Source organism: Streptopelia decaocto (genome assembly GCF_964273445.1).
Source record: "Streptopelia decaocto genome assembly, chromosome: 1".
Taxonomy (NCBI): domain Eukaryota; kingdom Metazoa; phylum Chordata; class Aves; order Columbiformes; family Columbidae; genus Streptopelia; species Streptopelia decaocto.
The window spans coordinates 138,056,646-138,069,492 of record NC_138663.1 but is presented as its reverse complement, the minus strand read 5'-3'; the positions used below and the strand labels follow the sequence as shown (position 1 = coordinate 138,069,492).

The 12,847-nt window shown below is 46.1% G+C and overlaps 1 protein-coding gene across 3 annotated transcripts in view; it reads right to left on the bottom strand.

Moving 5' to 3' along the window:
• LSAMP (limbic system associated membrane protein) overlaps positions 1-12,847 on the bottom strand; it is a 1,028,643-nt gene that overhangs the window by 164,728 nt on the left and 851,068 nt on the right. For all 3 annotated transcript variants that reach the window (XM_082045856.1, XM_082045857.1, XM_082045855.1), the window contains one exon: positions 7,812-8,044. In XM_082045856.1, coding sequence (XP_081901982.1) covers positions 7,812-8,044 — 233 coding nt within the window. The remainder of the gene's footprint in view (positions 1-7,811; positions 8,045-12,847) is intronic.

Genomic DNA, 12,847 nt, shown 5'->3' with positions numbered 1-12,847 from the left:
GTCAAGGCAACTCTGTTGTGCTACCAAAGCCATTTCTTTTTCACCAGTGGGAGCAGAAACACACTTGGATTTATGATTAATGGTAATTTGTACTCTCTCAAGGGTTAGCAGACATCGTGGTGGGACTAGGTTCTTATTGTATTTGGAGTTAAGAGCATAATATTGTCCCTACTCCACTGTCATATATTCCAGGCTAAGACTTGGGACAGTAGACTGAGACAACCAGACAGAGAAATAACAAGGCAAAATCTTTTAGAGCTCAGGTCTGAATCAAGAGTCAAATCACAAAAAATCAGCTGATACTGCTCCAAAGACACCACTCAAGCTAAGCTGATTTATATCACTAAGAAGTTGCATTATCATATCAAGATCCTTCCTCCCAGCCATAAGAAAGCATTCCATGTATTTGATGCAATACTGCTTTCTCCAAAATGAGTAAGCATTTTCTGAAGTATTCTGTTTTTGTCTCCTGCCTGCACCTGCAAAGCAAGCACCAAAATATTTCCAGAAAAACCTCCTCATTTATGCACTGGAAAGTGCTGAGATCCAGCCTATATAACACAGCTGAACCCTATGCTGCATGGTAGCACTCCAGCCATGCCTGGAGATAGGAAAACAGGAGTTAAGAGGCATCAGAACACTATGGGGAAGCCATAAAAATACTAGATGGTGAGCGGCAGGAAGTTCCTTGGTAACCTATGAAACACCAGGTGCAGTTTCCTGCAATTTATGAGTTTGGGCAAAACAAACCAGCACACAAAATCTAGCAAGATTGCCATCAATACTACTGTGTGCCTGAAATTCTAGAATTATTTTGCCAGTAGGAGACGACGGTCCATGGTAACAGCAGAAGGGGGGAAGCAAGATCTACCGTGTGTCAGTTCCCCAAGATGATTCCCTGCTCTCTCAGCTTATTTTCCCCATCAAACTGATCCGCTGTCACTTCCTTCCAAGCATACTGGTTCTGTCTCTCCCAGTCCCTGTAGTAATCTGAATTTATCTCCTCCCTCCAATCTTTTCTTCTTCTCCCCCACTGCTCCCAGAAAAATGATCTTTTTTCTTCCTCCCAGAAAATTCATACTCCCAAGTTATCTCATTATTCTTTGCAACAGCATGCCAAATTTGCTGTCATTTTCCCACTGGGGCTATGTCCTGAAAAAGACAAAGTGGTCTGTGCTCATTCCTACCTACTGCAGGCTCCCTGGAATTGAAAACACTACAGTGTTAGCACTCAGAAAGATCCCTCCGATTTCTGGGCTCCGCGCCCACAAAGAGGGAAAGCACACATATCTCAGAAAACGGCATCTGACTCCATCCTTATTGTCTGGCTAGCAAAGGCAAAATAGCTTCAGCTCTCCTCAAACCACTCTGCTTCCAGTGCTGGCCGAAGGAGCGGGAAGGCCAGGCGTGCCAAGGGACGACAGGCTCCCACCACCGCTCTGCTGAGCTCAAAACCAGCCCGGCTCTGGCCTCCCAGTGACCCGTCGCAAAACCTGACAGCCACTAACTCTGTGTTCCGGCAGGGAATAAACTGAATGAAGAGGATGACCTAAACGGGTCTGGAAAGACTAAAAGGATGCATGGCACCATATGGACTGCTCAGCCTGGACTCTCCTCTACAGCCGTGGAGGGAAGCTGATGTTTCCACTGGTCAATTCTTCTGATGAATTTTGGATGGCTACTTTAGGATGAATTGGAGGGGTGACCTCATAAATGTTTACAAATATATAAAGGGTGAGTGTCACGAGGATGTAGCCAGGCTCTTCTCGGTGACAACCAATGGTAGGACAAGGGGTAATGGGTTCAAACTGGAACACAAGAGGTTCCACTTAAATTTGAGAAGAAACTTCTTCTCAGTAAGGGTAACAGAACACTGGAACAGGCTGCCCAGGGAGGTTGTGGAGTCTCCTACTCTGGAGACATTCAAAACCTGCCTGGATGCCTTCCTGTGTAACCGCATGGAGGTGTTCCTGCTCCGGCAGTGGGATTGGACTAGATGATCTTTCGAGGTCCCTTCCAATCCCTAAGATTCTGTGATTCTGTGGATGGTGTCTGAGAAGAGCCTGCTTCTCCTCACTAATGGCACAGGGAGTCCAAAGAGACCCACTCCAGCAGTAACGTCAATGTTTGGCCAGACAAACCCCACCATGGTTCATCAGCTCAGGCCCAAGACTGATGACCAGCAGAAGTTACCTCCAACTTCAGGCTCCTGTAAAACACACTTGCGTGCATTGCTCCACTTCTGTTCAGAAACCCTTCTCACAGCCCCAAAGTCTAAAGCATTTTCTTTCCCTACCACTGTCCCCAGCAATGGGGGCAAGGGCTGAGGGGATGGTGCAGACCACATTCCCTCCTCAGGCCTAGACTCGGCTCCCAGCGAGGGGCTCGCTGGCTAAGCGGAGCTTACGCCGGGGCAGCCTGGCTGGCTTCAGCTGCCTCTCTGGGTAAAGGATTTAGCTCTGTGGTGCTTTACCAGTCACCCGCACAAAGCCCTTTTATTTCAGAGAAGTGGACTGTGAGGGGGCACAGCTAATCTACCACATAGAGTTAATAGTAGATTTTCTATGGTTAAATCCCAGCAACAACAAATACATCTTTATACCACTTTGAAACAACGAATGGTCACTCTGAACCTTTGCAGGCAAGGAGCTCTACAAAGGCAATGTATAATGGAGAAAGGCTACACCCTGTGGTTCTTTTCACACATTAATGCGTATCAGTTTGAAAGAAAACTGTAGGCTTTGGCTTTTAGCCGCTATACATTTGACTTTGAGTTTGTGATTAGGGCTGGGCAGTAAACGAGAATTCCTCTTTGTGAAAATTTGCTGCTGATGTTTACAAATTTGTTTTTGTTTTGCCAAAATGACAAAGCCCTTTTGATTTTTTTTTTCAAGAAATAAACATTAAACCAAGGGAGAGCCCATGTCCCTGGAACAACCAATAACTGGGAATCACAAGAAATGTTAGTGAGCCTGCAGGAGTCCCAGGATCTGAGAAAAAATGCGAATGTGAGTTCTCCATACCTCAGCTCAATGCTCCAGCTTTTAGACAGGCTGTGGCAATGCTATGCCTTTTTCTCTTCTGAGCTTTGACCAGAAAAAGCACCTCAGACCTGTAAAACCTTCCTGATTAAAATTTAATCAAAGCCAAAACCAGTGAAATCTTTTAGTTTCACTGAAAAGTTCCCAGCCATCTCCGCTCACAATGATGCCTTTTTGCAAAGGCTCTGGACAGCAAATACAGCAACCATCGCTTGCTCCTAGTTGAGTTATTACATTAGCCAGACTTAGACAGGCCTAAGTCTTTATTGCAAAAGCTTTTAAACCCCATGCTTGTTAAGATATCTGTGCCTTTGTGCGTGTGACCCTGATGAGACAAGTAAGGACTAATATTTAACGCCTGAGAAGGGCTTGAGGATAAAAGAACAAGAACCCAAGGTAACACTGGGAAAGGGGCAGCCACTGTGTCCCCATTACGACTCATTCTCCTGGAACAAGTTAGTCAACATATTGGAATGAACGATTAAACATCTCATTTATAAACACCTAGAGGATAAAAATACAATAAAGGAAAATATAATCAATGTACTTTTGGCAAGCACATATCATGTCACCCCAGCCTCATTTCCTTTTTTGGCAGGATTTCTGGCATAGCAGATAATGCAGGAACACTATATGTGATGATGTGATATATTTTGACTTCAGAAGGCTCGACAGTCTCTTGAACAAGTTAAGAGAATATGGTAGATGTTAAATCACCATCAGGATGCTTCAAAGAGCTGAAATCAATGGATGACTATCCGCCAGGGATTGAGGTTTTAGTGGGTTGCTACCATAGTCGGCTCTTGTACCCTGATATCTTCAATACTTTAATTAACACCTTCACGATGGAACAGAAAGAAGGCACCTGACTTTTGTCAGTGACACCAAGTTGAGGGCAGTTGCAAGTGCTTTGGAGACCAGGATCATAAGTAAACTGAAGAAGTGGTGTCCATGGAGAAACCCTCCAGATGGCATCCAACAACAGCGAGCACAAAGCACTATGCTGCAGAAGGGGTGAAAAAACAACTATCAGTCAAATACAGAAGTGGGGAATGAGCCGCAGACTGTGCTGCAGACCAGTAACAGAGAGCAGCAGGGAGACTACATAAGAGAAAGCAATGAGGCACTCTTACAAAAAAAGGTAAATCTCATCTTATTCTGGGCTTAGACAAGTGAAGCATGATATACAAAACATGGCTGGTACTTTTATCTGCACAACTGAGTCCTGAACTGGAACTCTTGCTTTGGTTTTGCATAGTACACTTAAGAAAACAGACAGTGAAATACATATGACCTGAGGGTTAGAAAATACGACTTGAGAGAAGTAGGGAGCCTGTTAAGCTGGACTAGAAAGGTCTGAGATACAGGGGTTAATGGCTTTCTAGCAAGTAAAAGGTAGTTTTGAGGAAGAGGAGGAGAAATTATCACCATGAGTCTTGGAAAGACCAGAAATAATTGACAGCAAAATCAATTTGGATCGTATGTTAATAAGAGCTTTCCAAGCACAAGGGGAGTGAAATAATGACCGTGCACTGGCTATGCAGGCACAGGGTGTCTTGAAAAAACACCTGTTAGGGGCAGTCATAGTATAGCTGACCTTGTCTCATTGCATGCGGAAAGACCAGACCCTTTCTGGTGAGTCCTTCCAGCTTTTTGCTCCTCTGATCAAACCCCAGCAGAAATACCTGGGGTAATAAATGGAAAGAGTGGCTAGTAGCCATGGAGGCAGCATGAAATGCTTTGAGTGAGGTGGTAGTTCAGAGCGGTCTCTTCATGCATTCACCCCAGTGCAGAGAGTGCAATATCAGCATCTGGTGGCAACTGGACCTGGGCAGAGACAGCTGCCTCCAGTTCAACCCACCCTGCAAGCAGTGCTGGCCACCTGAGTCAGAAACACAGAACAGATGGCCATGGTTATACTAATGAATCTTTTGGTGGTGAACACCTACTTCTACCAGCAAAGTTGGCTTTGAGTTTGAAAAGGAGGAAAGACTTTGTAAGAGCCCTTTTTTCTACTTTTAGCTACCAAGTTGTGATTTTTTTCTTAAGTGTTGTTTCATTACCCCTCTTTTAGATCTTTGCAATATGTCCCAGCTGAGAGTATTCCCATCAATGGACACATACACTTAAGCCAGAGAGCAAAGGCGCAGACCAAGTGGGCTGTCTACACAGAGACTGGTGCTGGCTGATGAGAAAGAATTGGCTTTTCCCTTGGAAATGCTAAAGGACAGGGGCACACATGTTAGAGAGCTAATGTCCCTCTTTCTGTATGTACTCCTGCAGATTCGGATAGCAGAGTTCATGCAGCAGAGCTCACCCCAGGGAAAGCTGATTTTTTTGAGGGAGGAAGGGACCCGCTCCTAGAATACAATTCCATTAGCCTGTAGTGATCTAAACACAGTGAATCCTTGGGATACACCAAAGCCCATGTATTTCAGCTGGCACTGTAGAAATGGATGTGGTCTTCTCTAGCTTCAAGGGCTCCCAGCACCCCTCTAGTATCTGCCTACCTGTTAGTCTCTGATGTATCTATCCCATTTGTTTCTAGGGGTGAGAAGGATCCGTATTTCCTCTTGTTTATTTATTTATTTATTTATTTATTTTTATGTTTGGGATGCGCAGAGCTTCACGTAGCTGATGTTTTTTAATTTATGAACACAAAACCAAGAGAAGTAAAAAACTACATTAAATAAATATAACTAAAAAAGCTTATAATGACTCAATATCCAAACTAATTTGTGCTAGCGGGAGACTATTTTTCAGGCAGACAACCCGTAAATCAAAGAATAATAATAATCAATAGGAGAAAATGATACTCAGAGAGAAAAAGGATATTTTCTAACCTATACTATTTTCTAATGCATTAGTTTTATTAGTTAAGATTATTTAAAATTAATTTTTATTAGTTTTAAAACAATAAAAACATGGTTTGAAATGATGAGTCTAACTTTCCAAATTGTAAAGGATTTTGTATTTATATTTTGCATAGATTTTTCCTACAAGATGAAATTTAGTTTTAGAAAGATCAAAGCTATGAGTTTCCCCTAATTACAGGATTACATGACGTGGAGCTTTAAAGGCAAGCACAATATCATAATGAGTCTTTTGCTAGATCTGTGGCAGGCATTAAACAAAGATTATCCACAGATACCTTGTTCACAGGCAACCAGAGTTTAGGTGTGCCAAAACCTGAATTTTCTCATCCTTAGAAAAGTGGCAGTAGTTCAGAGCTGGACACCCACGCATTTAGGCAAAAGCTAAGCTAGAGAACTCCATTTTCCTCCTTAGGCCCATATCTAATAGGCACAAATAATATTAATAATACATGTATGTGGCTCTAAAATTCATTTGTACCTATATTTTTCTTGACAGGTAAATGGAAAATGACTGCTGTCAGATTTTACCAGCAACAAACCACCCACAGCCAGTTAGCTATGCAGCGCTGTAGCTAGCAGGGAGGTAGGGTGCACCTCCAGTCCTGGCAAGCGCATTTCACACCGAGTGCACTCCAGCAAACACCCAGACAAGCCTGGAGAGCTGCTCTGTGTGCTGGTGTGTGCTGCTCTTCACGCTGCTGGGGGAGGATTTTGTTCAGCAAGAGAAAGCAGGAGCTTTCTGTCTCACTACACTCACATGTGAAGCATCACCTCTGACCATACATCTGGACTTCACCTGGCAGATAAACACCCGATACGCTAGCTACTCCTGAGCTTGCTAAGAAACACCAGCAAGAGGAAGAGTCCCCTCACGCATGCATTTATAGCCAGAGCGATTCAAACACTTGCTGGGGGAAATAAAATCTGCGGCCTTTCGGGTTCCTAGACAAATCAGGAGAAATAACAAACTCCTGTCTGAATGATAACGTACAAGCCAAACAAATCTGTAGTATGTATTGAACACATTCATACATACCTATCTATCTAAGCTGCTCTATAAATATTTTAGATAAATCAACAGATAAACAGAATGGTGTGAAGATTAAAAGCAAACCCAAACAAAACTGAACAAACTCACTTGTTTGGTATCTGGTCTGGACAGAATGGAACAAGTAAACTCCATAATGCCTTTACCAGTAATTGGTGAACTCCTTGATATGTTTACTCTCTCTTATACCATGAATGCAGGTAGACAACTAGGGGAATGCTGGTTCAGAATGCCAGTTTCCTATAACACACACTGAAGGAGATAAGCTAAAAGGAGAAGGCAACAGAAGGTATACAGCAACTACCTCAGGTACCGGGTTTCACACATGCCTAGCGACAGCATGCCCTGCAAACCAGTGACCCAGCACAGAAAACACCTAGGAAAATTAATTCCTCAGCCTTGCAAAGAGTTGACAATGGAAGGCCACAAAACACAACACAGTAGCATGTTGACAAAAGAAAAAACAAAGGAAATCTCAGGAAGGAGAAGGCAAAGAAAGGGCTGCTTGGAAAGAGATGAGGCAAACACGATGTTCTGACAAGTGTCATTATAAAAAAATGCTTTCCCCTCAGTGCCAGAACAACCACAGCCAGGAGCCAGGTTTGCATTTTACTAGAATATGTCTTGGCATCATTGGTGTCCCCTGCTCTGTCACCACTTTTGTAAGGACAGATTGATAGCAGAGTAAAGTCCTGCCACGCTGCAGTGGAACACAACAGTTCTGCTGGCTTCTGTTGTAAACTTAAGGGACACTCAGGTTACAGACCCTGGGGTTTATCTAAGATACAGATCCCTCCACCCACCATGTCTTTTGCTCTTAGATCTCTGCTCAGCCATGTTACTTACCTTGCACGATCAAGTAAACCTGGGAAGTCTTGGGGTGATGCTGCGTCTGCACTGAACACGTATAGGACCCCTCATCGTAGACATCCACTTTCTGGATCCGCAGGCTGTATTCCAGGGGGTTTCTCTTCTCCAGCTCTACTCGAGGGTCCAGGGACCACTTGTCCTCTCCAGCAAAAATGATGCCGGAACGGTTTAACCAGGCCACCTTGGAGCTTTTGTCTTCTACATAACACCTGCAGAGGGTGAGAAAGGTGAGGGGGGAGATTAACAAACCTCTCCATCATTTCCATTTTGTCCCTTCCCTTTACTACTTTGCACAGAAACTCCACAAGCACACTCCTGCCTTGCCAGTGAACCATCACTGCCCCATGGCCATGTATTTCGCAATGATTTTTTGAAGGGTTTCAGAAACCTTTGGTTCATGAAACCATGGGATTTGGGGTGGCCATGCCTCCTGTTCTCTCTTCCTTTCGTCTGTGGCCTACATCTTTACCAAAAATGACTTTGGAACGCCACAAGAGATCCTGGTCACCAAATCCCTTCTAACCCTGCCAATGGGAAATGTCAGAAGGAGTTCTTCCCATGCTCTCCCTCACTTTCAAAAGTTAAGTATACAAGAGCGTTACATTCCCAGCCCCCCGCCCCCTGTCAGCCTGGAGGGCAAAGGTTCAGGGCTCCAGCAGCTCAGGGCACAGCTGCTCCATCCCCCAGTTTCAGCATCACAAGGGGAGGAAGCTATAGTATATCTCCCCTCTCCACCCCCCTGACAAGAAATGACTTTGTGGAAAGAGGGATTCACTCCTCAAACACTGTCATCCTAACACACACACACACAGGTCCTTGTCGATGCGCACCTGCCCGCTTGTGCAGGCAAGTGCAGATTTCAGGCTGAAATGGATCACCTGTGGGGGTGTCACTGCCATCCCTGTGACACACAGCATGTCCAGTGAACATCCCATTTGAGATGGGAGAGAAATAATGACAGCTAGGGGCATCAGGCAGAGGGGCACCAGGCAGAGGGGCAGCAGCAGAACCAGCATTTGCCACAGCTGTGATTGCCAGCGATTGCAAGGCAGAGGACAGACTAACCCTGTTACAAGTGCATGGCAAGTGTATTGCTCCTTGACAGAGAACGGAGAAGGTGCTGTGAAGACAAATGCATCTTTGGCCAAGGCACCTGCTCTTTGGACCATTTCCCACCTCCAGAAGGTGGCTTGCACAGAAGACATGAGGAGACGCCACTGAGGAGGCACATCCTGCTTGCTCTCCTCTGTGTCTCATATAAGAGGCCCAGAGCTGTAGAAGACATGGGGACATAATTCCTCTTTCACCCTGGCAGCCGTACCCACCAGGGCTGGGCTCAGGCTGAGAGGGTTTGCCTTGTGGTATCTCATACCATGTTTGCTCTGAGGATAATAGGGAAGCTCAGTATCCAGAGCTCTCACCCTTTCACCCCCCAGAGCTCTGCCCACAGCCTCCTGGCATCCAAATAACCCAGCACCTCTCCCCACCGCTGTTCACGCATGTGTTATATTTGAAAGAGGAAAGAGAGAGGATAAAGATTATTGCTTCAAGATAAGACAAATATTTGACGGTAGGCTTTCATACAGCCTCTTAGCATGGGTCAGGCATTTTCCAAGTTCCTCTGTTTGAATGCATTTCATTCATGCTGCGCTGCAGCTGCCGCCCCTTGCAATGTGACCCTACCCTTATGGGTGGCACCTCTCACGCCCTCCCTTCTCGCACACCCATGGATGCTCTCTGAGTTGTTCTGGGGTTACTTGTGGGTAGGAGGAAAGCCAGGCTACATGGGTGTTCACAGGAGGCCCACACCACTGGCCAAACTGGAAGCAGCTCTGCCTGATCTGAAAAAACATATGCTTTAGAGAGCAGCCCAACAGACCCCATCCAGCACCACTGGCATCCAGCCAAGGGAGGGGAGGGAGGGTTTGCCCCTGAGGCCGGGCAGGCGCTTGCCCTGAGATGAGCTCTCAGCTGCGATCTGTGTTGTTTTTGAAAAGCTGCTCCTTGTAAAAAAGAACGAGGCAGATGAATCCATGAGCAGCCACTTACACATGACCACCACTGCGACGTGGTGCAGCCTCAGTTCAGTTTGCCGCCCCGGGCTGTAATCACCAGCCCAGGGAGCTGGAAGCAAGGACCCAGGGAGGGCACTGTGCCCCAGGGCTGGGGGGCAGTGGCCCTGTACGGACACCCAGACTGTTTCCAGAGCCAGCTGCCTTAGAGTCACCAGCTTTCTTGCACAAACATTTCTGCATAGAGTCATAAAGGCACCGAGAATAGGGGGTTAGGTCCTTTTCAAAGGTGTTCATAACCCCTCCCTGCTCATCCTGGATTTGTGAAAATCTCAAGCGGGATGACGGTGAGAGGGTGAGCAGATCAACAGCTGAAGCTGAAGTCAGTGGGAGCTGAAGTGTCTGTCACTCCTGAAAACCCACTGGGCACCAGCAGATCCAGCACACTGCACCGGCACCATTGGGCTGCTTTCCCAGCAAGGAGGAAAGGGAAGGAGAGAGAAAGGAGGAAAATGGGAAGAGTAAGTGAAATGGATTTGAGCTGCTCTGTACAGTATACCTGTTCCTCACAAACTGTCAGAGAAAAATCCATGTACAAATGTGGAAATTCCAAGTGCTGGCACACTCCACACATGCATTCCACATGGATGATGCATCTCAGTATGTCTGTCTGCACACACACACCCTCTTAGTCTGCCAGAGATGCCACCCAGCTGTATGGATCACGATTTAATAAGGATTTATGGTGATGATTTTCACAGTGTAATAAGTGCTAATTCAATACTAATAGAATATTAAATGGCATGTTAACTGACATTTTAACTGCAATGCAATAGGAGCATGGCATCAGCAAGATATCAAATTACTCTATCGTTCACTAATAATCAATAATCAAGTTCACAGAGACAGTCAAACGCTTTTCATTAGGCTTATTGAAAGCACTACCATCAGCATCAGTGAACGCTAATAAACGATTTGCAATCCATCCATTTTGCTTTTCCTTACAGTTTCGGGTTTAATTTTTTGACATCTGCTGATGCGGTTAACAGGAGGACCAGCTAGTGGTGATGGTCATGTCCTGCACAATCAATGCAGGGACTAAGGAACTATTGATCTTAGCACCAATTCAAACCACAGATACAGGACAAAAAATCTTGCTGCCATGCCTCTTTAGCCTTCCTTGTCGTCTCGTAAACAAACATAAAAAAGTTTGACACCTGAGATTTTTAGTGACAGCACCATTTCTAGCTGCTACAGATGTGTTTCCAGTTCTCACAGAGTAGCTAACGACCACCTAACAACCAGCCAGGAGAAGATGGGCAGAAATGGGTTGTGGAGAAAGGATCCTGGTCTATCCTCACACATCTCCCTCAGCCTCTGTTTCCCCACATGCAAAATGCAGACAATGGGGTTGAGCCATGTCACCGGAGGGAAGCAAAGGGGTAATGCTTTGGCAGCAGGAGAATGCTTTGGGACCTTCAGCAGCAATCATTGCCTCGATCTGGAGGGAGGGCTGCCCACTGTGGTTCCTGGCCCCTGGATTTCAGGTTAGGAGGGGACATCTGGCAGCATGCAGGCAGGATGAGGGCAGGAGTGAGGAGCTGGCCCCACTGCTTGGTCCCTTTCCTCCCACGCCTGCTGCCCAATGCACAGCGCTGGGCAACTGCTGCACTCCTGCAAACTTGCCTTCCTGGGCTCCACGACAAGCTCTGTCTCAGTAGGGGGGATGGCTTTTTCCTCTCCTTATTGAAAGCACTTAGGCTTATTCCAATTGATAGATGAGAAAGAGAGCAAAGAGGAGGAGAGGGAGGCTTAGGCATCCACACCTCCCCTCTTGGTGAACACCAAGGCTGGAGGTTTCACTACTCACTTTGCCTCGCTCAGGTCTTGGTGCTTGATTCCTAACCCCAGTGACCCCTGCTTCTCCTCCTGACAGGGCACTGTCACACCATGCATTGATTTCCCGGCATGTCGCTGTAACACTCGTCGCAGTTGATGCTGTGACTATCACTTCAGCAGCTCTCAGCCCCAAGCTTTCTGCCCTCTCTTCCCTCTGGCAAACAGACGGGCATGCTGCTGAGAGGTGGCATGTGGTCGGAAACCCTACCATGGGCTCTCCAGGCTGGATGTGAGACTGCCAGGGTGGGGGCTACAAGGGGTGAGGAAGAGCAGGAGGATGCACGAGAGCTGGGGGCTCACCAGAGCACTACCTGTCCTGCCTCAGAGAAAGCAGCATGGCAGCTACAGCCCTGGGCTACGGAGATGGAGTAGGGGTAGTTTATTGCCTTCGGGGGGGCCTTTTCAAGGTAAGTTCAATGATGACTGCAAGAGGTGGATCATATGTAGAGTCTACAGAGATGAAGAGGCAGGAAGGAAGCTGTATAGGACCTAGTGAAGCTGCTGTTTAAATGATTACTTTAACCTGGTGGGGATTTTACAGCACTATTGATGATGTATTGGGTCGCCTTGAACTTGGGATAACTTTTTTTTTTTTAAATTATTGTTGTAATTCCAAATAAATAAATTGTTTTAAAGCAGACTCAATAGCACAGTTCTCTGCCAGAGCCGTGCTAGTGAGAAGAGGTGAGCTGCTAGGATTAATGAAACACGGCGTGCTGCTTCACCAGCAAGACACATCTCTTACCTCACTTGGCAGAAAAAAATAAATAAACAGTGTGGTTTCAGGCTGCATTTTCTGCCCTTTTTCTCCAAAGCACGTTGTGGCAACACCTCTGTGTCATAATTCCTACACTCCTCTTTAATCATCTTTTCTCTGTTCACCCTTTGATCATCTCTTCTGTAAGACAATATCTGTGCAGCAGGCCAAAACTCAGCGGCCTCCTGCACACACAAATAAGCACCTGAAACCCACCCCACTGCACTCACCGAGGAACATGAACCCCTTTTGCCAGAGGATGTCACAACCCACCCCGGGATCAGGTCTCCTGCCTTCCCCTCTCTGCTCTGTGATGAGCCTGCTCTAATCTTCTAACTTCACAC